The following is a 23,641-nucleotide window of genomic DNA, read 5'->3' as shown; positions in this document are numbered from 1 at the left end:
AAATGAGGGTGTAGGTTTGAAAGTGCAAGACTGTATTCCATATTTTGCAAGCTGTTGTTGAAAGCTTTACACCTGACCTCTAGGGCTTGTAAGTCAAGGCTAACTACACACGTGGGATCCTTACGTCGTACAGAATTTGCTTTTCTGAGCTTCAGTGATTTGTGTTATAGGGTGGTGTCACAGTTTTTAAGGTGGTATCTGCAGGCTGTAGGGTGTAGGTGTGAACTCTCAGACATCTTGGGAGTGTGAAAGGTAGCTGCCATACACAGAGGCAGGGTGACAAGTAGAAACATTGTTACGTACACCCAAGCTTTCTGCATTCATCCTGCCTGCCCCCTGCACCCAATTTTCTCTTTCTCTCTCTCTCCCCCTTTCCCTCGCTCTCTCTCTTCCATACTCTTTAATTTCCTTTTTTTTTTTTTTTCTTCTTCCTACCTACAACTATTTCCTCTTCCTTCCACACACAAAACTCTCTCTCTCGGGTCTCAAGGAATCAAGAAGACAGGTTTATGTCACATTTTTAGTGATTGCTCAATGAATAGCCAGATCTCAGTACCAGTATAATTTCTTTTGTGTTAATTTCTCACATTCATTTTTATAGTTTGTATGTACATATAGTTTGAGTTAAATTCAGTTAGCTTTGAAAACACAGGTTGTTAAGTCCATTGTTAATCATACAGTTCCATGTGATCCCATTTTTATTCACCAGACCCACCGTTTCAATTCTGAAAGCCCGTACTGCTGCTAAACTAGAGTAACAGCCAAAATAGATGTGTTAGCCAGAGCTATGGTTAAAATATTTTGTACAGAACTTAGTATGTTATAGTGTATTGTAGTAATTTAATTTCTTTTTTTATGTAATGGACTAAGAGGAAATGTTATCAAAAATGGCCACATAACCATCAAATTATCATTCTGACTTTACTTTTACACAAGAAAAAGTATGTCCATCTTTGCTGGTTGCATTTCAATATATGTATACCACAAACTGGCTAATGTATAGGTTCTGTGTGAGCCAGCACTGGAGTGAGTAATCATGCTAGGTGTAGACATTTTAACATTATCTAAAGTATGGAAAATGATTGGTGTATAGTTGGTTCATTATCGAGCTGAGGACTTGGTATCTTTATTGTGAAATCAATATGATAATTTTACATGCACAAATTTTATTATAAATTTGCAAGTACATTATGAGGATAGGGAAAGTGGATGATTTCGTTTCATTATCTGGAAGTGGTACAACATTACCTTCCCTAACATTGGCAGAGAAGCTCAATCCCAACTTAATCCTAAAAAGACTGTCCACCGTTATAGTTGTGGCATTCCATTAATTCTTTTGTGGCGATGAAGCTACAAGAACAGTTGCCTCGGAGTCAGCTTTGTACTTCAGAGGCTCCTCAGTACTGCCCCATTTAATTGTTACTTACATTATATTTAGGAAGAGTACTTATCAGAAGGCCATGTCAGAGTCAAGACTAGCTATGGACATGCAATAGTTGGGTTGCAGAGGACGAGTGCTGAAGCAACTCCACCTTCCAGTACATGACAACCACACAGCCCTGGCCTGGTCTGGTGTAAACCTGGCTTGTTATATTTAACTTTTGACAAATCTGTACAGATTGAGGACGTTTTGTAATATAGATATATTTTTCATTGTATAATTATTATTGTAACTATTCTTAATAAAAGGATACAAATATAAGTTTTGTTGTTTTCATAAATTCATCGCCTCTTTAGAAACAAGTAAAGACTGGAAACGAATGTAAAATAAATTATGTGAGCAAATGGGAGTTCCCTTTTATTGAAGAGTTAAATAGAGCTCAGGACAAACTATCAATCCTATCAAACACTTTTAATGCTCAGACTTCCAGCTCTTTGCTTATGTTTCTGTTTCTGAATATCTGAATTTGAATACTAAAATATAAAAGCTCTGACAAGACTGAATCATCACAAAGTACAGGAGCTGCCCTGTTTAGGCTTGACAACCGCTTGCAGACATTTTATGTTTCAATCAGGTCAAGGCACTTGGTAAACATTTAAATCACCCTAAATAGGATCTTATAACAATTAGCAGAAATATCTAAGACTTCTTAAGGCACTCTTAGAGGCAGTATTTGTTTAATGGTTTGTATGAAATTAAAAGGACCTTTACATCTACAACACGCATAGGATGCATATCATGTTGCAAGTACTAACTATTCATCTTGCCAAACCTGAGATTCAGTGGTGCAATTCTTTTATAAACATCAATGTTATAGAGAACAACATCTTTAAAGAGTATACAGTCTGGGGAGGTTAGTGTTCCTATGTCATTTGAATGCATCTTCAGGTAATGAATTCTCAGTAGGACATTTACAAAAATAAAAAAATCTTGAGACTTAAAAACTTCCCTGACGGAGGACTGTGAAGTCCATCAGCTCTACTCAGCATAAAACAGTTTACTTCTGATGGCCCAGCGAAGCTTCAGGCGAGGATCTTCCCCCGGCACCTTGTACTGGTCCCAGTGAGCTTTGTAGTAGTGGTAGAGTCTGACTGGGTCTGGGCGCGAGGGATAGTCTGGCAAACCTGTGGGGCAGGACATGTCTATTTTCTTATAAAGCAATACTTACAATTTCATAACTGCCAAATCATGTATTAATAATTGCTTATCCACTGAACTTTGTAAGAATTCTTTTTAAATAGGGCATCTATCTCATGTTTTAAGCATGATCTTAACTTTAAATGCTTACAATCTGATCAGCTCATGAAATAAAATGTTTCCTGCTTATGCATAATAAGTTAAAAACAGCTTGTAAAAAAAAAGTAAAACCTTGTAAAAACAAAGACGTAATGAATAGATAAAGTGCTCACCAGAAGGAAACATTACTCACTGAACACAACAATACAATGTCTTCAAGTGTAAAAGTCACAATCTCAAAGTTGTCCTACAGTCCATCATGACTGAAAATTAATTTTAGAAAAAAAGCAGAAAATTACTGTGTGTCTTTAATATAGAAGGAAAAACAACTTCCCAGCATAAAAAAGGCTCACCTAACATACCTTTTTTTTCTACTGGCTTAGTCTTTTTCTTGCTTATCATCTTCGGTTCTCTGAGGGTACTTGAATCAACTTCTTTGCTTTTTTCCCTCAAAGATTTCGTTTTCAGTTCTTCCTTCACTCTCTCTGTCTGAATTTCAGCACTGATTTGCTTCTGAGGAATTACATCACCAAGTGAAATGCTGGCTGGCTCTGAGAGGCATGACGTACTCTCCTCATATTCAGAGTAGCCGCTCTCTCTTGTACTCTCGTCATTTTCCTCTGAAGAGTGTGACGCACTTAAGGAACTGAAAAGACAATGTTCAGTGTTTATGTAACTATCTCCTTGCTGTGGTTGCCATGCCTATGACCATTTATAAAGTAAAATCCAAAAAGGAAATTCAGAAACATCATTGTGTCTATATAACTCGTGGTTACAACTATTTCAATATCCCAAATCAATACTCTCCCTTATTAATTTTCAATACAATAACGTGCAGCATTTAAAAACATCATATAACTATTTTATCCTCCAATAACTGTATAAATAAAAATACCATACATCACTGAAGTCCACTTTTTTTCTCTACAACTCATTATTTAGGTGGTAATAATACATGATATACTGTATGACTAAGGAAGGGCTCTTGATGAGAGAAATTCATTACACTCAAATTTAATTACATCCCTTGGGCAGCTAACCATTAAGTAGAGCACTACCTGTAGCACGTTTCTTTGGTGTGTCTTTTTCTTGATGTAGCCAGGTGCTTGGAGGGAGCAGGTTGGGTTAGATCAGGCACTGCAGGGGAGAGATTATTGCTGCTGTCTGTGTACGTTTCATCTCGTCTCTCCTGCCTTAGTTTGCGAAGATCACTCTTGATCAACTTCAGGAGGTCTTAAAAGAAAAATAAATAAACATATAACATCTTAAGAGCACATCTACAATTCGTATACCAGAGAATGCCTATATCTGTTGTCACTAGTGAAGTAATAAAGTGAATGACACAGCTTACCTTTGCGCATGGCAGCCACGGTGTCATCTGAGAGTCCTGTGAAGCCCATCTTGGTCAGCTCCTGCCTCACCTCCTCCTCCGTCACCTTCAAACGGTATGGCATTGGTGTGGTGCTGCTGCTGTTGAAGCCTCAGATACCCTGTGACCATGACAACCTGCACAGCCGGTGTCTATAAATCCTCTGTTATAAATTGTAATCATCAGAAATATTATACATTATACCCACCCCACCTTACATCCTCCATGCAACATCCAGTAAACCACATCAGTCAAGTGTGCCAGATTATGAATTAAATTAAATGAATATCATGTGAGCAAAGACGGCAAAGCTCTCGTGCATGGTTTGGGAAAAGTTAGGTTTAAGGACTCACACTTCAATAATGCATGTTCCCACTGGCCAATTCTGAAAAATACAATACAGTGGCTATTTATGAATCCTGTGGTTAATTCCTCTCATGGTAAGAATGTTTTTTTATATTTTTAAATTGGAGCAAATATTATAGCAGCACGTGGCCTCGGAGCTCATCTCAGGTACATTAGCTTTTGTACCTATAGTGAGTAGGAACCCATTACACCGAACACAGGGCCAGTGTGACATACGGTTTACCACAGTTAACCATCTACAGGTTTCTCTGGGTACCAATTTATCAACCAGCCTGTAAGGGAAGATGAACAACTGGGTGGCTACATGCTGACTAACCTGGCCACCGCACCACCGCACCCAGCACCCCTCCACAGCAACCCAACCACCACACCCAGCATCCCTCCAGAACAACTTAACCACCACACCCAGTACCCCTCCAAAGCAACCCAACCACCACACCCATCACTCCTCAAAAGCAACCTAACCAACACACCCTGTACCCCTCCAAAGCAACCCAACCACCACACCCATCACTCTTCAAAAGCAACCTAACCAACACACCCTGTACCCCTCCAAAGCAACCCAACCACCGCACCCATCACTCCTCAAAAGCAACCTAACCAACACACCCAGTACCCCTCCAAAGCAACCCAACCACCACACCCAGTACCCCTCCAGAGCACCCCTCCACAGCAACCCAACCACCATACCCAGCACTGCCAGAACCCCTCCCTCCATGGGCCACCACCACCACCCCCAGGCTAACCCCATCCTAACCAGAAACTAATGAATAAAAAAATCAACACACTGCCTCCCTATCTACAACCAAGAAACTATAAACCATCCACACCTTAAGGTATAAATTATACACACGACTGCCAAATAAAACACTATATGATCATCAACTTAGAAGGATAATTAACTAACGGAAGAACATTCAAATTATACCCACATGAAACACCTCAAATTTGATCTCTACCCTCGAGTGAACCGGATATATTTCAAATTGGCGCCAGTAACCTTAGCAATAAAAAAACGGGTAAAATTACATAAAGGCGAACACTTTTAAGTCTTAACCCTGGGAAAACACGAGAGAGGGAGAAGAAAATAAAAAAATAAGGACTGTCTAGGATTTAACCTCTCCCTCTCTCTCCTCTGCCTCACCTCAACTGATGTCCTCGTTCAGGGTCTCTGGGTGAAGATGAGCCACTGAAAACGTAAAACACAGAGCAAATACTCCACCGGGCCTGCGCTAGGTGGTCATGTGGAGCTTTGACAGGAGTGGAGGCAAGTGGAGGCCGCCAGTCAGCTGATGGTCCAAGGAATGCACGTGGGTTTGTTTACATTGTGTCCATGTATTGTATGTATTTTTTTAAGTTATTTTGTTCTCTACACGCATTTTATGGCTTTATGTGAGGTTTAAAGGTTATTAGAATACATATGTTATAAGATAAATGTAGTTGGTTAGGTAGGAAAAGAGATGTCAGTTCGAGTCCGGCTGATGGAATGTATTGAATTGAATTGAATTGAAATATGTGATGCAATGTATTTTTTAAAGTTATTTTGATCTGTACACGCATTGTCTGGCTCTCTGTGAGGTTTAAAGGTTATTAGAATACATATATGATAAAATAATGTAGTTCAGCAGGTTACTGGTTAGGTAGGAAAAGAGATATCAATTCGAGTCCGGCTGATGGAATGTATTGAATTGAATTGAATTGAAATATGTGATGGAATGTATTTTTTAAAGTTAATTTGATCTGTACACGCATCGTATGGCTCTCTGTGAGGTTTAAAGGTTACTAGAATACATATATGATAAAATAAATGTAGTTCAGGTTACTGGTTAGGTAGGAAAAGAGATATCAATTCGAGTCCGGCTGATGGAATGTATTTTTTAAAGTTATTTTGATCTGTACACTCATTTTATGGCTTTCTGTGAGGTTTAAGGGTCACTAGAATACATATATGCTAAAATAAATATAGTTGGTTAGGTAGGAAAAGAGGTATCAGTTCAAGTCCGGCTGATGGAATGTATTTTTTATAGTTATTTTGATCTCTACACGCATTTTATGGCTTTCTGTCAGGTTTAAAGGTTACTAGAATACATATATGATAAAAGAAATGTAGTTGGTTAGGTAGGAAAAGAGACATGCATCAGTTCAAGTCCGGCTGATGGAATGTATTTTTTATAGTTATTTTGATCTGTACACGCATTTTATGACTGTGAAGTTTAAAGGTTATTAGAATACATATATGATAAAAGAAATGTAGTTGGTTAGGTAGGAAAAGAGACATCAGTTCGAGTCCGGCTGATGGAATGTATTTTTTAAAGTTATTTTGATCTCTACACGCATTTTATGGCTTTCTGTCAGGTTTAAAGGTTACTAGAATACATATATGATAAAAGAAATGTAGTTGGTTAGGTAGGAAAAGAGATATCAGTTCAAGTCCGGCTGATGGAATGTATTTTTTATAGTTATTTAGATCTCTACACGCATTTTATGGCTTTCTGTCAGGTTTAAAGGTTACTAGAATACATAATAAATATGATAAAATAAATATAGTTGGTTAGGTAGGAAAAGAGGTATCAGTTCGTCTGGCTGATGGAATGTATTTTTTATAGTTATTTTGATCTCTACACGCATTTTATGGCTTTCTGTCAGGTTTAAAGGTTATTATAATACATATATGATAAAAGAAATGTAGTTTGTTAGGTAAGAAACGAGATATGAGAAGGCTAATATTTTTTTTCAGGATAATATAGGTCTAATCTAATCTTTGTCAGGGTTCAGTAGTAGGGTTTGTTCTGCCAGTTATCCTTTCAACATTATAAAGCCTTTGTAGAGGTTGTGGGTAGGTACAGTAATTTCTATGGGTAGCTTTCTCTGCCTAGTAATAGTTTGACAAGACTTCTGCACCATGAACTTAAAAAAAACATTCATGAGAACCCGATTAATCTCCTTTGTCGCCTTTGGAAATAGTTGTGAGAGCTGAAAGTGCCTGAAAATATGAACCTTTGCGTGAATATTCGGAACAGGGCGCTCAGGTAGGCTACACATATTTGACAAGGCTTTCGTAGGCGTTTTGGGCATTTACAGGGGTAGCTTAATGACCCTGGTTGTAGTGTGCCCCTTCTTCTGTACCATGAATGTGAAAAAACTCTCTTAAAAGCCCGATTAATCTCCTCTTCGGCATTTGGAAATAGTTGATGTTGGAGATGGAAGCGTCGAATACCCGGCCTTGAACCACGAGGGACAAACCACACCGCCAGGGCTGTACTTTTCGATGGAGGTCAGATATTATGTTTTTTTTGTACCTCCTATGTAATATTTTTAGGCTGCATCGTTAAGCTCTCACTACATGAATATGGGAAGTAGCGGATTGTGCAGTATTAAGGGGAAACAATCATGCACGGCGGAGATATTGCTTTAAAACATGAATACTTTCCTCTCGTGCTGGAAGTGGAGTGTGGTTTTTATAATTATACAGTTATCCAGTTGTTCCTTCCTCCACCTTTTCTTATTCCATTCCTTCCACTATTCTCCACTTCTGCTTTCCATTTTTTTCTCCATTTCTTCATCAATTTCCCTTCTTTAACATCCATTTAGGAAGAACAGAAAAAAATCACGGGTGGATTAATTGGGAAAAAAAGGACAGAAGAAGAGAAGGAAGGAGAACAAGTACAAAGCGAAGAAAAAGAAAAAAAGAATAATATATGAAAAACACTGAAGTCGTAACCTATGTTTTTTTAGATTCGTGGTGATGCGGACAGTCGATTTTCCACGATTTTTAATTAATTATAAATCATCTTAAACAATATACGTGTTGAAACAAGTCTGAATAGATTAATTTGGTTGATATATATTCAGATACTGTGCTTGTGAGAGAAAGAGGAAGTCAATGTTCCATAAATCTGGAGATATGTATTTATTTCCTTGATGTGTAGAACTAGGTTATCACGTGTCACTTTTCATCCAGTGATTATAGAGACAGCATACAGAATTACGCTTAACTCCAGTGTTTAACTATTTTCTGATAGATAAAAACGTGCTTATAATCACTCTTATAACCGTGTCCGTCGCAAAGTTAAGCGGCGACGGTTAATTAGTATCTATATCAGAGTCCTTTGCCCAAGACATTGCATCTCTGTCTCCACGAATTAAGGTTCTGGAAGTGGTGGTCGAGTTTAACCAAGCGTGTTGCATTTTTAATCAATGAAGGTGGGAGCTCATACGCTTTCTTTTACCATTTTCACCCAGGGATCAAGAATAAGTTTAGTCTAGGTTTTTTGATACTAACATAATTACTTTTCATTCAGTCGCTTTCCCCTTTGTCTTTTGAAATGAGTAGGACCGTGGTGAGTTGGGGGTTGTGTGCGGCATACATTGACGGCTTGCATATTTGAGGGTTGACGTATACTCTCTCTCTCTCTCTCTCTCTCTCTCTCTCTCTCTCTCTCTCTCTCTCTCTCTCTCTGGTAATTTAAATTCACAATGGTCACAATATTGCATTTATTTACAATATACATTTGCAAAGATCCGTTCATTTCCCTTAATCTATTTCACACTGACTTTAAGATATTGACATCTGTATGAATAATGCAAATGGTCCCTCACACAGTTTTATTGACACTTGTAATGACTCAAACAAGGTCAAGTGCCGAACTGAATATCACACCTGCAGTTGTTGAAAGTCAGTACAAAAGAGTCAGCACCGAGTTGACTTTGTAAGCCGTGCCGGTCACGAAGCCTTACACTTTCAGCAACACGTTTCTTCGCCTTATTCTTGATGCCTTCTGTGGCTTCAGTGTATCAGAACAACAGCTCTGCATCTGCACGGCACTAGATGATAGCACGTGTGTGTGTGTGTGTGTGTGTGTGTCGCTGTGTCATGCATGCTGTTGCCTTGGTGTGAGTGGAGGTTCACTCCGACTCGTCACTCTCGGAGGCTGATCCGCTGAGCAGCAGCGGCAGCCTGGTGCTGGCTGCCTCTCTGAAAGTCACCATTGTTTGCTGTATTAAAAATTAAAGTGTTATACACCGACCATTCAAGCAAGCAAGGAGACATATATTATACGAAAGCTGATCATCATTCACCTGTTAAGTCAACGGAATATCTGATACTCCCTCCTTAACAAAAGGCTGGCAGTACGGCCCAGTGCGATTTTCATCATGTAAAAATATATGAGCACTCATCATTTTCTCCCTCATATCCTATGGACTCAGTCATGGGTCCTTACTGAACTGATGTTATATTGGAAAAAAAAAGTATTCTCCATTATAGAGAAAACTGTAATGCCTAGTCAGTGGCTGATTTTACTGATTCATACAAAGTCTTGTGGCCTAACCTGCGGCTGCAATACCGTGGCTGCAACCACCGCAGCTAGTGACCGCTCCGCCGTGCCCAGCAGCCCCGCCACCCCGGCCGCTCCACGGGAGGGACCGACTGGGCACGAGTCAGTCATCACCTCAAACTCCTTCCATTGTCGTTAAGACGCACTGCCTATAGCAATAGTGGGGAGATGATTAGTGTTTCAGAGCTCTCTCTCTCTCTCTCTCTCTCACACACACACACACACACACAGTGAAGCGAAATAATTCTAGCTATGTAAATCTATGATGAACGCAACGTTTCGAAGCCGTTTCGAATGAAGTTTGCATCTTTTCACACACACACACACACACACACACACACTATTGGCAAGTTACCCTACAATATTCGATTCGTGTCCTAGCGCACCGTACTGCCAGCCTAGTTTGCTCCTCACCCTTGGGGGTGCATACCCTTTGTTGATGGGCCGGCGGAACTGTCTCCTCGGCCACCAGTCCAGACCCGCCTCGAGGGGCTCCATCTCCCACGACGAGAGGGACCATGATCCGAAGCTGCTGTTGCGCCTCAGGTTACGCTTCTGCCTGCCTCGCTCCTCGCCCTCACCTGCTGTGGTGTATGCAAGTGCTTGTCGTTAGCCTTCAGGAAACACCAGTGAGGCGGGCAGGGCACCAGGCACACTACTTAACAGCACGTAGGCAGAATCAGCATCTACAATCTAGACAGCACTGAAGTCAATGAAAACCGGCAATCAAATAAGGAGGACGTTGGGATACTTAGCGGTAAATCTGGCGTCGGTTGCAGGAATAGTTGTTGCAGTCTGAAATACGTAGGAATACTCGTGCACATATACGGAGACATAAGCTGATTCATAATTCCTACCACGGGTTCACTACAAGTATACCTCGTGTCTTACTGATATCCTGTCATTTTACAAGTATGCGTTCGAAGCTGCGGATAAGGACGAAAACCATACATCGATATCTCGACTTAAAGTAAAGCATTCGACAAGGTGACTGACCAGAGATTTTTAAGTAAACAAAAAGCTCACGAGATTAAGGGCCGCTTTCACAGTCACCTTGTTTGTTTTGATCGTTACTAATGGCGGCGATCGTGCTATAGTATTTCCACGTAAAACTGTCCGATGGGGTCGTGGTGGCTGCGGGGTTAGCCTAGCCCCGCACCTTGCCACACACTCTCAACACCTCTCGCTTCCTCTACAGCCGCCACTACCCCATAGGCTAGTTTCACGTGGAAAACTACAGCGTCGATCTCCACCATTGGTAACGATCAAAACAAAGTGACTGAAAGCGGTCCTAAGTAAAGTGGATCAAATGTTGAATCTAAAAGCCCGTGGGATAGAGAATAAAGAGAAGTGGATCTAACCGTGAAATATCAAATTGGGTTGGCGTTACTGCAGGCGAATTACCACAGGGGTCAGGCTTAGGTCCATCTGTCTATATCTAGCTATTTGTCGTTTCTTTATCTTTTTGTCTATATACCTGTCTGGCTATCTATGTATCTATATCTATGTCAACTACAGGGGTCAGGCTTGGGTCCATCCGTCTATATCTATCTATTTGTCTGTTTCTTTACCTTTTTGTCTATATACCTGTCTGGCTATCTATGTATCTATATCTATGTCAACCACAGGGGTCAGGCTTGGGTCCATCCGTCTATATCTACCTATTTGTCTGTTTCTTTACCATTTTGTCTATATACCTGTCTGGTTATCTATGTATCTTTATCTATGTCAACCACAGGGGTCAGGCTTGGGTCCATCCGTCTATATCTACCTATTTGTCTGTTTCTTTACCTTTTTGTCTATATACCTGTCTGGCTATCTATGTCTATCTATCTGTATATATCTATCTATATCTTATCTATTTGCCGATATATCTACCAATCATTCCATTATCATCCACTGCTACTTAATCTATCTCTATCTCTATAACGGTCTTTTATATTCTTTCCTGTCTACATCTATTAATCTATCCATATCTATTTATCTTATCCATCTACTAGTATCTATCTATCATTCCTGCCGCACTTGTCCACACGTCACCTTGGTTGTTACTGTAGTGCAGGGGAAGAATGAACTTGGTCAAGGGCCTGATGGAGGTGACCGGTACAACATCACCACCACCTTCACCAACATCAACCTCCGTCACCGTCTTTATCCTCGCCATCCTCCTCATCCTCCGCTCCTCCTCCTCCTGTTGCTCCTCTCTCTCCCTCTCCATGATCTCCCTCTCCCGTAGAAGCTGTGATCTCGTTCTCTCTATCCGCAGGGACTTTCTTCTCATGGACTGTCGCATCTCCACTTTCTTCACGTCCTGTGCTGCCGAGTCCTCCGCCAGGCTGTTCTTCTTGCTGCCGCCGATGACTTGGAAGCTATTAGTCGGCGGTGGGTCTCCCGATGGTCGCGTTCTTCTGTATTTCCTGCGAACACGTAGGGAAAGGTAGATATTGTTTTGGTTACCCCTTCCTTTTGTTTTGTGCTTCTCCTTGTTCTTGCTTTGCTTTGCCGTCACTGTCTCTATTGTTTGTTCTTATATACCCATCTCCTTTGTTGTTTACTTGCAATAATAATTCATCAATCAATCATTAATCTCGTGTTTGCTCATCGTGGGGAATCTGTTTGAGTCTATATCTGTTTTTCGATATATATTTTACTTTGGTGCTCTTTCGTGGATCTCAATAATAATAATAATAAGAACAAGAAGAATAAGAAAAGAACAAGAAAAGAACAATACGAGGAAGAGGATAATAAGAAAAAAAAGGAATAGGAGGAGAATAAACAAAAAAAGAATAATTATAGAGAAACTGTGATGAATAGTGGGACAAAAAATATTTAGATGAAAAAAAAAAAGGAGGAGGAAGAGGAACAAACGAAAAAGAAGAACAACAAAACTGCGACAAACAACGATACACACACACACACAAAAAAAAAAAAAAGAAAAAAAAAAAGGCGTATATCAACGAATGAAAACTCAACCTCACGCGCACCTGACAATCCGTAGAAAGACGTAGTAGAGGCAGCCAACGAACACAGCCAGGAAGAACAGCATGATGACCAGGGATATCGTAAGCAGCTGCCAGTTCTGTAACCCTATGGACGGGGTAAACGCTGCTTGAGTCTCGCGTCACTATAAATTATCGTACTCATAACATCGCATATATAATCTCTTTCCAGACCCCAAAACTGCCGTACCCACACAAATGATTGATTGATTGATAGTTTATTAATCCCGGATGCCACACAAATACCGATTGTTGATTATTGATGTTTTGGGTAATAGTTATGGGTCAAAAATCGCTGGTCTCTGTCTACGAAATCATGTCCCTCCTCCTACGCCAATTAAGCATCCACTGTAATCTATCTTTTCCCAGCATCTTCCTATTAATCACATGGTCTGATTTTGAGGGATAGGTTGGCTTGCTTGTGGATAAGTCAGTGATTTACAGTTAATAAAAAAAGGGGAGGGGCTTATTTTCGTGGTTAATTTGAATAGAAAATACTGTGCTCTCTCTCTCTCTCTCTCTCTCTCTCTCTCTCTCTCTCTCTCTCTCTCTCTCTCTCTCTCTCTCTCTCTCTCTCTCTCTCTCTCTCTCTCTCTCTCTCTCTCTCTCAATCTCAATCTATCTGTTTATCTATCTATCTATCAATTTATCTCTAACTATCTATCTGTTCTCCATTAACTTCAACATGTATTCTCCCATTTCCATGAACTACAATAACAATAACTGCAATAATGACAACGGTAAACATATTCATTAACAGCGGGATGCCCTTCAGTATACTAGCGACAAAGATGTCCACTCACTCGAACACACAACCGGACTCACACAACTCTCATGTCAGACTCACCGAGGTCCTCCCAGTAGTTCCTCGAGCACTGCCCATCGTGGTCGTGGAACTCGCTGCAAGACAGACAGACACATGACATTAGGGACCGTATTGCTAAACATTTCGTCGCCCAAGTTCAATATTTGACAAGACTTTCGTAGGAATTTGGGTCATTTCCAGGATCAGTTTTTTTGGCCCTGGTGGTAGTTTGATCCTTTTTCTGTACCCTGAACCTAAAGAAACACACATTAGAATCTGATTGACCCCCTCTTTGACGTTTAGAAATAGCTGATATGAAAAGCGAAAATGTTTTACAATACCGACCTAGATACCCTCTCCTACTCAACCGCTGCTGCTGATAGATATACATGGTCACCTTATTATTTCAGTGCCTTGGTCCTTCCCTTGAGATTGTTAGGGTTCAGGAGAGCTGGGAGGAGGGATATATTGATTAGAAGAGACTGGAGGGAAACTGATTGAAGAGAGAGACTGACTGGAGGAAGAGACTGATTGGAGAGAAAGACTGATTAGAGGAAAACTAGAGGAAAACTGATTGGATAGAGAGACTGATTGGAAGAGGACTGATTGGAGAGAAAGACTGATTGGAGGAAAACTGATTGGAGAAAAAGACTGATTGGAGGGAGACTGACTGGAGTGATAAACTGATTGGAGAGAGATTGATTGGAGGAAGAGACTGATTGGAGGAAAACTGATTGGAAAGACAGACTGATTGGAGGGAGAGACTGATTGGAGGAAGAGTGATTGGAGGGAGAAATTAATCGGAGAAGCCGCATATCTTGAATTACTTATCTTCTCTAGTTTCTTATCTCTATCTATATATATTTTACTACCATTTTGAAGAGATGGGTCGAAGGGGCGGCATATCATGAACTTCTTATCTTCCTCTAGTTTATCATCGTCCTCTATCTCTTTACTATCATCCTTATCATTTACTTACAATATTGATAGACGTATAATTATGGTACGTGTTAGTAAACCTGTATGCTTATGAACTAGATATACACTTTGTTGAATAGTGATAAGGTTTGCAATATGACATGAAGTTGTTTTTGAAGTATGCTCTCTCTATCTCTTTGTCTCTGTCTATCTATCTATCCGTCTATCTATCTATATGTCTGTCTAATTGTCTATCTATTTGTCTGTCTACCTATCTATCTATCTCTCTATCTCTCTATCTGTCTATCTATCTATTTGTTTATCTATATGTCTGCCTGTCTACCTGTCTATCTATATATCTATCTATATGTCTACCTGTTTATCTATCTATCTCTCTATCTATCTATCTATATGTTCACCTGTCTATCTATATATCTATCTCTCACCTGTCACAAACGCAGACGAGGTGGGAGCAGTAGGAGTTTTTCTCAGATCGTTTGCACTGGGCGTGGCTCCAGCAAGGCTCCCCCACCTTACGCGACCCCTCCCCCAGCGCCATGCCTCCCCCGGTGCGCTCCCCCAGAGGCCTTAGCGCTTGTCACCCACGAGCAGAGGAAGAGCAATGGGAATGGTCTCGTGGTGGGCTGTGTGTGTGTTTCTTGTGGTATAGATGTTGATGAAGTTCTTTTTTTGCTACTATTCAAGGTATCTTTTTTTCCTTCCTTTTTTGCGGCGTACCTGAAAAGGAAAAAAAAAAACACTTGCAATGATGAATAAGGAAGGAAGGTACGAAGGAAGAAAGGAATGAGGGAAGTAAGGCAAGATGGAGGGAGGGAAGGAAAGAAGAGAGGAAGAAGGGAAGAGAGGAAGAAAGGAAGGAAGGCAGGATGGAGGGAAGGAAGGAAAGAAGAGAGGAAGAAAGGAAGAGAGGAAGAAAGGAAGGAAGGCAGGATGGAGGGAGGGAAGGAAAGAAGAGAGGAAGAAAGGAAGGAGGGAAGGAAGGCAGGATGGAGGGAGGGAAGGAAAGAAGAGAGGAAGAAAGGAAGGAGGGAAGGAAGGCAGGATGGAGGAGGAAGGAAAGAAGAGAGGAAGAAAGGAAGGAGGGAAGGAAGGCAGGATGGAGGGAGGGAAGGAAAGAAGAGAGGAAGAAAGGAAGGAAGGCAGGATGGAGGGAGGGAAGGAAAGAAGAGAGGAAGAAAGGAAGGAGGGAAGGAAGGCAGGATGGAGGGAGGGAAGGAAAGAAGAGAGGAAGAAAGGAAGGAAGGCAGGATGGAGGGAGGGAAGGAAAGAAGAGAGGAAGAAAGGAAGGAGGGAAGGAAGGCAGGATGGAGGGAGGGAAGGAAAGAAGAGAGGAAGGAGGGAAGGAAGGCAGGATGGAGGGAGGGAAGGAAAGAAGAGAGGAAGAAAGGAAGGAGGGAAGGAAGGCAGGATGGAGGGAGGGAAGGAAAGAAGAGAGGAAGAAAGGAAGGAAGGCAGGATGGAGGGAGGGAAGGAAAGAAGAGAGGAAGGAAGGAAGGAAGGAGGGAAGGAAGGCAGGATGGAGGGAGGGAAGGAAAGAAGAGAGGAAGGAGGGAGGGAAGGAAGGATTGAGGGAGGGAAGGAAAGAAGAGAGGAAGGAAGGAAGGAAGGAGGGAAGGAAGGCAGGATGGAGGGAGGGAAGGAAAGAAGAGAGGAAGGAAGGAAGGAAGGATTGAGGGAGGGAAGGCAGGATTGAGGGAGGGAAGGAAAGAAGAGAGGAAAGAAGGAAGGAAGGAGGGAAGGAAGGCAGGATTGAGGGAGGGAAGGAAAGAAGAGAGGAAGGAAACATGGAAACATGGAAACGCAGGCAACAGAAAGCCTATTGGCTCATTACGAGGTTGCCCGTTCTGGTGATTTAATCTGCTCGACAGCCTGGGGCCTGGGGAGCAGATGAAAGCACCTCGATATTGAGGAGCAGATGAAAGCGCCTCGATATTGAGGAGCAGATGAAAGCAACTCAATATTCAGTTTACTCCCGACGCAGCGAAGTGACGGTCGATTCTATATTTGAAGGAGTTGATAGTATTCGCATTTACTACTTCTGAAGGAAGATTGTTCCAGTGACGGATGACTCGGTTTGAAAAGAAACTCCTTCCGATGTCTGTGTTACATCGACTAGACTGAATGGGTAAACCGTTATTTCTAGTTCTTAGGTTGGTTTGCAATTCAAAGAAATTGGAGTAATCGACGTTATTGAATTTTTTTAGATACTTGAAGACTTGAATCATATCTCCTCGTAGGCGTCTTTTCTCCAATGTAAAGAGATTGAGTCGCTTGAGTCGTTCCTCGTACGGTTGAGCCCTTAAGGTTGGTATCATTTTCGTGGCGCGTCGTTGAATCCTTTCCAGTAAATCAATGTCCTTTCTGTAATTAGGAGACCAGAACTGTACTGCATACTCGAGGTGCGGTCTTACCATGGAATTATACAAGGATAGCATCACGTCTGGCGTTTTACACTCGAAGTTCCTCGCTATGAACCCGAGCATAGTGTTGGCTTTGTTGTATGCTTTTTACAGTGATTCGCGTGTTTCAGGTCACTGCTGATAGTGACTCAAGATCCTTTTCCTCCTGCATCGCTTGCAGAGGTCTCCCATTCATGATGTATGTGTGGTTACTATTTCTGGACCCAATGTGCATGACTTTGCATTTGTCAACATTAAAGGACATTTGCCATTTTCCGACCATTCGATAATGTGCTTGAGGTCTTTCTGAATGATTTCGCAGTCGGTCTTTGTGAGGGCCTTTCCCCACCTTAGTGTCATCAGCAAATTTCGATATTGTGGATTTCAGTCCTGATTCGAGGTCGTTGATATATATGATGAAGAATGGGTCCCAGCACTGACCCTTGAGGCACTCCACTAGTGACTGGAAGCCAATCGGAAGGCTGTCCGTTGAGTAGTACTCGTTGTTTTCTGTCGGTGAGCCAATCTCTTATCCACGCGATCAGATTGGCTCCAATGCCCGCCGAGTGCAGTTTCTTAAGGAGTCGCTCGTGCGGTACCTTGTCGAAGGCTTTCTGAAAGTCCAGGTATATAACATCACTGGGGATGTGGGCATCCCAGTTCTTATATATGCCTTGGAAGAAGTCTAATAGATTCGTTAGGCAGGAGCGCTTGTTTCTGAAGCCATGCTGGGTGTCGGAGATTACATTATTGTCTTCTAGAAACTTAACAAGTTTGTCTCTAATAATCTTTTCGAGTATTTTTCCTGCCACTGATGTCAAACTTATGGGCCTGTAGTTTAATGCAACGCTTTTGTCTCCTTTTTTGAAAATTGGTGTTACGTTCGCCATCTTCCAGTCTTCCGGGACCTTTTTCAATTGAACAGACTGGTTGAATATGTTAGTGAGTGGCTGAAGTATTTGTTGTTTAAGCTCTTTTAAGGAAGGAAGGAGGGAAGGAAGGCAGGATGGAGGGAGGGAAGGAAAGAAGAGAGGAAGGTCGTTGATATATATGATGAAGAGAATGGGTCCCAGCACTGACCCTTGAGGCACTCCACTAGTGACTGGAAGCCAATCGGAAGGCTGTCCGTTGAGTAGTACTCGTTGTTTTCTGTCGGTGAGCCAATCTCTTATCCACGCGATCAGATTGGCTCCAATGCCCGCCGAGTGCAGTTTCTTAAGGAGTCGCTCGTGCGGTACCTTGTCGAAGGCTTTCTGAAAGTCCAGGTATATAACATCACTGGGGATGTGGGCATCCCAGTTCTTATATATGCCTTGGAAGAAGTCTAATAGATTCGTTAGGCAGGAGCGCTTGTTTCTGAAGCCATGCTGGGTGTCGGAGATTACATTATTGTCTTCTAGAAACTTAACAAGTTTGTCTCTAATAATCTTTTCGAGTATTTTTCCTGCCACTGATGTCAAACTTATGGGCCTGTAGTTTAATGCAACGCTTTTGTCTCCTTTTTTGAAAATTGGTGTTACGTTCGCCATCTTCCAGTCTTCCGGGACCTTTTTCAATTGAACAGACTGGTTGAATATGTTAGTGAGTGGCTGAAGTATTTGTTGTTTAAGCTCTTTTAAGGAAGGAAGGAGGGAAGGAAGGCAGGATGGAGGGAGGGAAGGAAAGAAGAGAGGAAGGAGGGAAGGAAAGAAGAGAGGAAGGAAGGAAGGAAGGACGGAAGGGAGGCAGGATGGAGGGAGCGAAGGAAAGAAGAGAGGAAAGAAGGAAAAGAGGAACGAAATAAGCAGAAAGATAATATTGTATCAGTAAATATACCATCCATGTTATAATATACTGCAATACTTTCACGTAAAACAATCACTAACTTTTGTCTTTGTATTTATTAATCTATTCAGTCATCCATTCATTCGTATTTTCTGTCTCTATACTTATTTATTTTGCAGGTATTTTACGTTGAATAATTCCGTATCTTCCTTTTGTAGCTATATAATTCTCTCTCTCTCTCTCTCTCTCTCTCTCTCTCTCTCTCTCTCTCTCTCTCTCTCTCTCTCTCTCTCTCTCTCTCTCTCTCTCTCTCTCTCTCTCAAGCTTTGGCAGACCATTAGCCTATTATAGTCACCTCAAACTCTTCATTCTGACACAACACTCTTTCCCTTGTTATTTTTTGCATAGCAGTTTACACAGAGACGATTATTAGAACCATTTACCCACGCATGCAGTCAGTCAGCTTTCCTGCTTCACCATATATCACTGACCGTACAAGTTCCCTTCTACTCTACGCTATGCAGTCACTTCACTATACTTCACCATTTGTCACCATACGCTCTGAACTTATTCCACGATAACACGTAGTCAGTTATCTCACCTATACTCCACTATATAATTGACTCTATAATCGCGTAACTCCACTTCTACCCCACCGGAATACACAGTTAATCCACCCCTCTGTTCCATCTTAATCCACTACACTCTATACAGCACCATAACACGCATCCACTCTCAGCTTACCTACTCTAATATATTTGACTTTAATTCTACAACTCCACTTCTACTCCACATAACACGCAGTCAATCCACTTTCTGACTCCACCCTTTTCCACTACGCTCGACACTATTCCACCATAACACGCATTCAGGCAAGTCATCTACTCCATTCTATTTGACTATTATTTCACAACTCCACTTCTACTCCACATAACACGCAGGCAATCCACTTTCTTACTCCACCCTTTTCCACTACGCTTGACACTATTCCACCATAACACGCATTCAGTCAAGTCATCTACTCCATCATATTTGACTCTATAATCCCATAACTCCACTTCTACTCCACATAACACGCAGTCAATCCACTTTCTGACTCCACCCTTTTCCATTAAACTTTACACTCTTCCACCATAACACGCATTCAATCAACTCATCTACTCCATTATATTTGACTATAATTCCACAACTCCACTTCTACTCCACATAACACGCAGTCAATCCACTTTCTGACTCCACCCTTTTCCACTACGATTTACACTCTTCCACCATAACACGCATGCAATCAACTCATCTACTCCATTATATTTGACTATAATTCCACAACTCCACTTCTACTCCACATAACATGCACGCAGTCATTCCACTTTCTGACTCCACCCTTTTCCACTACGATTTCCACTACTCCACCATAACACGTACACGGTCAGTCATCTCACTCCTTCCACCATATTTGACTATAATCGCACAAATCCACTTCTACTCCACCAGGAAATGCAGTCAATCCACATCTCTATCCCACCCTTTTCCACTATACACTATAACATGCATTTCATTCTCAACTTATCTACACTATTGTATTTGACTCTACAATCGTACAACTCCACTTCTAATCCACCAGAAAATGCAGTTAATCCACCTGTCTATTCCACTCATACACTAACACTATACACTACTCCACCATATATAACACTTAACTTACCTAATTAGCCGTCCATTTTTTACTATAAACGCATAAATCCACTTATCCGGCACCACAACTCATCCACTCCACTATTCAACTTCATATCACGAGTCCACTTCCTCGCCTCCACCACAACGCACGTGCACTCTCTTCCACTTTACCTGTCCACCTGTCTGTCTCTCTCTTCTCTCTCTCTCTCTCTCTCTCTCTCTCTCTCTCTCTCTCTCTCTCTCTCTTCCACCTAGGCACAGCTCGGTAGGTCTCCCTCCGCCACCACTAACATGCACTTGTGGGTCTTGTCATTCCTTAACGGTATATAGCTTCCTGCATTGACTTTTTTTTGTATGTGTTTGTTTATTTGTTTGGTTATTTGTTTATTTCTCAGTTTGTGTTGTTCATTTGTGTTGCTTTCATGGTGTACCGGTGGCTGTCCTTTGTCCGTTTCGTATAGGCTATTTGTATTTCTTTATTATGCTTTTTTTTCTGTGCATTTCTTTCTTTCTTTATTTACTTATTTAACTCGGTTCCGCTTCCCTGCCTCTTTTTTTCTTTCTTCTCTCTCTCTCTCTCTCTCTCTCTCTCTCTCTCTCTCTCTCTCTCTCTCTCTCTCTCTCTCTCTCTTCTTTGTCTATTTCTTAATTTCTTTCTTTATTTAGGTTTTCTCGCTTCCTCTTTCTTTCTTCTTTCAATCTTTCCTTCCCTCTTTTTTCTTTGCTTTCTTTCTTTCCTTCCCTTTTTAATTCTTTCTTTCTTTAATTTCCTTCATTACTTTCCTCCTGACGGATCTCGGAAACTGCCTTTTATTCATCAGGACCAAAATTACATCTAATATTTCTAAATCGTATCTTCCGTTCTAACATATGATAAACAGCTTCCCTTGGACTTTTCATATTAGTCATTTCCCAGTGGTGTCAGGTGTTTTAAAGTGTGTATATGAGGAGGGGAGTTAGTGTGACTCTGAGTGTTTCTGCTTCCTGTGCCTTTACCCCGATCCAGTCGCACCCCCTACCCTTAAGTACTTATTTATATAAAGACACCCGAACCATTGGGGTGAAGCAGTGTTCTTCGTCTTCGCCGTTGACCCGCACAGCGTCCTACGAGAAGCTCTAAAGCCACCACGATGCGCTGGTCTCTGCCGGCGCTCCTTCTGCTCCCCCTGCTGCTGACCTGGGACACCACATCAGTCAGCCGCGTGTGTGGGTGTAAGATTGGACACCGCCCTATCCAACAACCCTACCCTGCTGCTGTTTCTCAACTGCTTTCAGCTACAAAATGTCATACTCCTCATCCTACAACTACAACTGCTGGTGTTGAAAGGACTCCTGTAAGTAAAGGAGGCGTTTCAAGAGTAGAATTAAATGAAAAATAAGAGGCAGGGTATTGCTCAGGGTCGTATCACAAGACATATCGCAGCCCAAGAACACATATTTGACAAGGCTTTCGTAGGAGTCGTGGGCATTTCCAGGGGTAGTTTTATGACCCTGGTGATAGTGTGAGTCTTCTTCTGTACCGTGAACCTGAAGAAACACTCATTAGAACACGACTGACTCCCTCTTTGACCTTTAGAAATAGGTGATGTGAGAAGCGAGTGTCTTATAATGTTTTTAAAGGTTTATGTGTCACGCTATATAACTTAAGTTTTGGGTACAGAGGCACAGGGCTTGCATCCTCTTCCTGGGGCAATCCGCGCAAACTATAAATTTATGGACGAGGGGAACTTTTGACTAATGAGGGATCCTTGTTTACCCAGATTGATCACCATGTCATGGCAGGCGTAGTGGACCCCATAGAGACAGATCAACCATGTCTCGTACGTGCTTGGGATGGCAAATGGTACCAGAATGCAACATGTCTAGCGGAGTTAAGGAGGCGCGAGAGACGACTGATCACTGAACTAAGATAAAAAGGCCACACCGCTCCCAAGACGACCAGCCACACCATCACGACCACCATAAGTTCATATAATTTCTTCTAAGTGAATCAAGCATTGTGTGTTTTTATACAAAGTATTTTTAAGTGGGCAACTTATGAAATCGCCCCTACAAGGAACAAAAGAGAAGTGATTTTCATTTTGGACAAGATAAAGTTATATAGTCATTTGTATTTCTCTCTATGTAAACCCAACTATTTTGTCAATAAACTAACTAACTGTGTGTGTGTGTGTGTGTGTGTGTGTGTGTATTTACCTAGTTGTGACACACGGGAAAAGAGCTACGCTCGAGCTGTCCCGTCTCCATATCCTCTCTTATCCAACTTTTCCTTAAAATCGTGTGTGTGTGTGTGTGTGTGTGTGTGTGTGTGTGTGTGTACCTAGTTGTATTTACCTAGTTGTGACACACGGGAAAAGAGCTACGCTCGCGCCGTCCCGTCTCTATCCTCTCTTATCCAACTTTACCTTAAAATCGTGTGTGTGTGTGTGTGTGTGTGTGTGTGTGTGTGTGTAATGCACCATGGCCTGATCACGAGTTGGACTCGCTTTCGCTAGCAGGTACCCTCCCGAAAATTAATTATTGTTAAGTGGGCCGTTTTGCCCCAAGGGCAATGAAAATGTTAACAACAATCTCGGCGGAACAATGGCACGGTGCAGAAAAAATGTTTCAGTAGTCAGACTCATTCACAGAGTAACACCAAAGAATCATACAATAACACCTGAAACTATGAGTCACAGTACGTATTCCTACAAACACGATTTTATCAGACCCTTACAAATAGATCAGTTGGTGATAAAATATTCTGGGATTTTTCTCACACAAACAAACGACGGCGTCCAAACTTGCTCCGATGTTACAGCTGACTAATGAGCCGAGGAGTACGTCCATATCATCATCAATAGCTGGCAGGAGCTAAAAACACAGAAAACGGGCTGATCTATATTACCCACCTGTGCCATTTTGCCCTACGCCATTATCGCTCAATATGTCCGTTTTTATCCTTTCTTGTGTCTCCTGCATGTATGACCTAACCATTTATCTTTCTTGTATACATTTGCCTCTGTTATGCCTTCTACTTTTGACTGTTAGGAGCTATTACGTACAGTTGGCCCCTTTGCCTCTACTGTTACGCCATTTTTCCCAATCTCAGTTTTTTATGTCTCCTGCGTGTATACGACTTGACTATTGCTATTTCTTGATCTTCTACGAGAGGCAATTCAAACAGGCTAAAGGTGCCGAGACGTTTATATACAACTACGGTACTATATATATGTAGGACTCATACGTGGATTTGTACTCGGGTTCCAACTACTCGACAATTTTACGAGTGCTTTCGAATATATAAGTACAATGAGCAATGTGAACGTTTGTC

The 23,641-nt window shown here is 41.6% G+C and overlaps 1 protein-coding gene and 1 long non-coding RNA gene across 4 annotated transcripts; both read right to left on the bottom strand.

The window, feature by feature from the left end:
• Positions 1-1,110: 1,110 nt before the first annotated feature.
• Positions 1,111-5,738, bottom strand: LOC126987990 (uncharacterized). Of its 2 annotated transcripts, none has more exons than XR_007741360.1 (5): positions 5,557-5,738; positions 4,029-4,209; positions 3,736-3,910; positions 3,040-3,323; positions 1,111-2,565 (listed from the first exon to the last, which is right to left on the bottom strand). It is a non-coding gene; the product is annotated as an uncharacterized LOC126987990 (long non-coding RNA). The 2 variants fall into 2 exon arrangements; XR_007741359.1 differs by having other exon boundaries at positions 4,029-4,183; positions 5,557-5,737.
• Positions 5,739-8,889: 3,151 nt separating this feature from the next.
• On the bottom strand, positions 8,890-21,661 carry LOC126987988 (uncharacterized). 2 transcript variants are annotated; one of them, XM_050845707.1, is made up of 7 exons: positions 20,357-21,661; positions 14,917-15,208; positions 13,595-13,647; positions 12,733-12,835; positions 11,789-12,165; positions 10,179-10,332; positions 8,890-9,387 (listed from the first exon to the last, which is right to left on the bottom strand). In XM_050845707.1, the coding sequence occupies exons 2-7, from the start codon at positions 15,027-15,029 to the stop codon at positions 9,318-9,320; spliced, it is 870 nt and encodes a 289-aa protein (XP_050701664.1). In that variant the 5' UTR covers positions 15,030-15,208; positions 20,357-21,661; the 3' UTR covers positions 8,890-9,317. The 2 variants fall into 2 exon arrangements, with proteins under 2 accessions (XP_050701664.1, XP_050701666.1); XM_050845709.1 differs by having other exon boundaries at positions 10,179-10,329.
• Between the last annotated feature and the right edge of the window lie 1,980 nt (positions 21,662-23,641).

Source organism: Eriocheir sinensis, chromosome 67 (genome assembly GCF_024679095.1).
Source record: "Eriocheir sinensis breed Jianghai 21 chromosome 67, ASM2467909v1, whole genome shotgun sequence".
Taxonomy (NCBI): Eukaryota; Metazoa; Arthropoda; class Malacostraca; order Decapoda; family Varunidae; genus Eriocheir; species Eriocheir sinensis.
The sequence above is the reverse complement of the archived record's forward strand: the minus strand, read 5'-3'. Positions and strand labels throughout refer to the sequence as shown.

Bases quoted from the DNA above. Each gene is read 5' to 3' on its own strand.
- LOC126987988 (XM_050845707.1), bottom strand. From the start codon at position 15,029: ATGGCGCTGGGGGAGGGGTCGCGTAAGGTGGGGGAGCCTTGCTGGAGC. The intron at 10,333-11,788 runs GTGACGTGTGGA...CATACACCACAG, and splicing joins GCACTACAGTAACAACCAAG to CAGGTGAGGGCGAGGAGCGA. The intron at 9,388-10,178 runs GTATGCACCCCC...GGTGACTTTCAG, and splicing joins CGCCGGCCCATCAACAAAGG to AGAGGCAGCCAGCACCAGGC.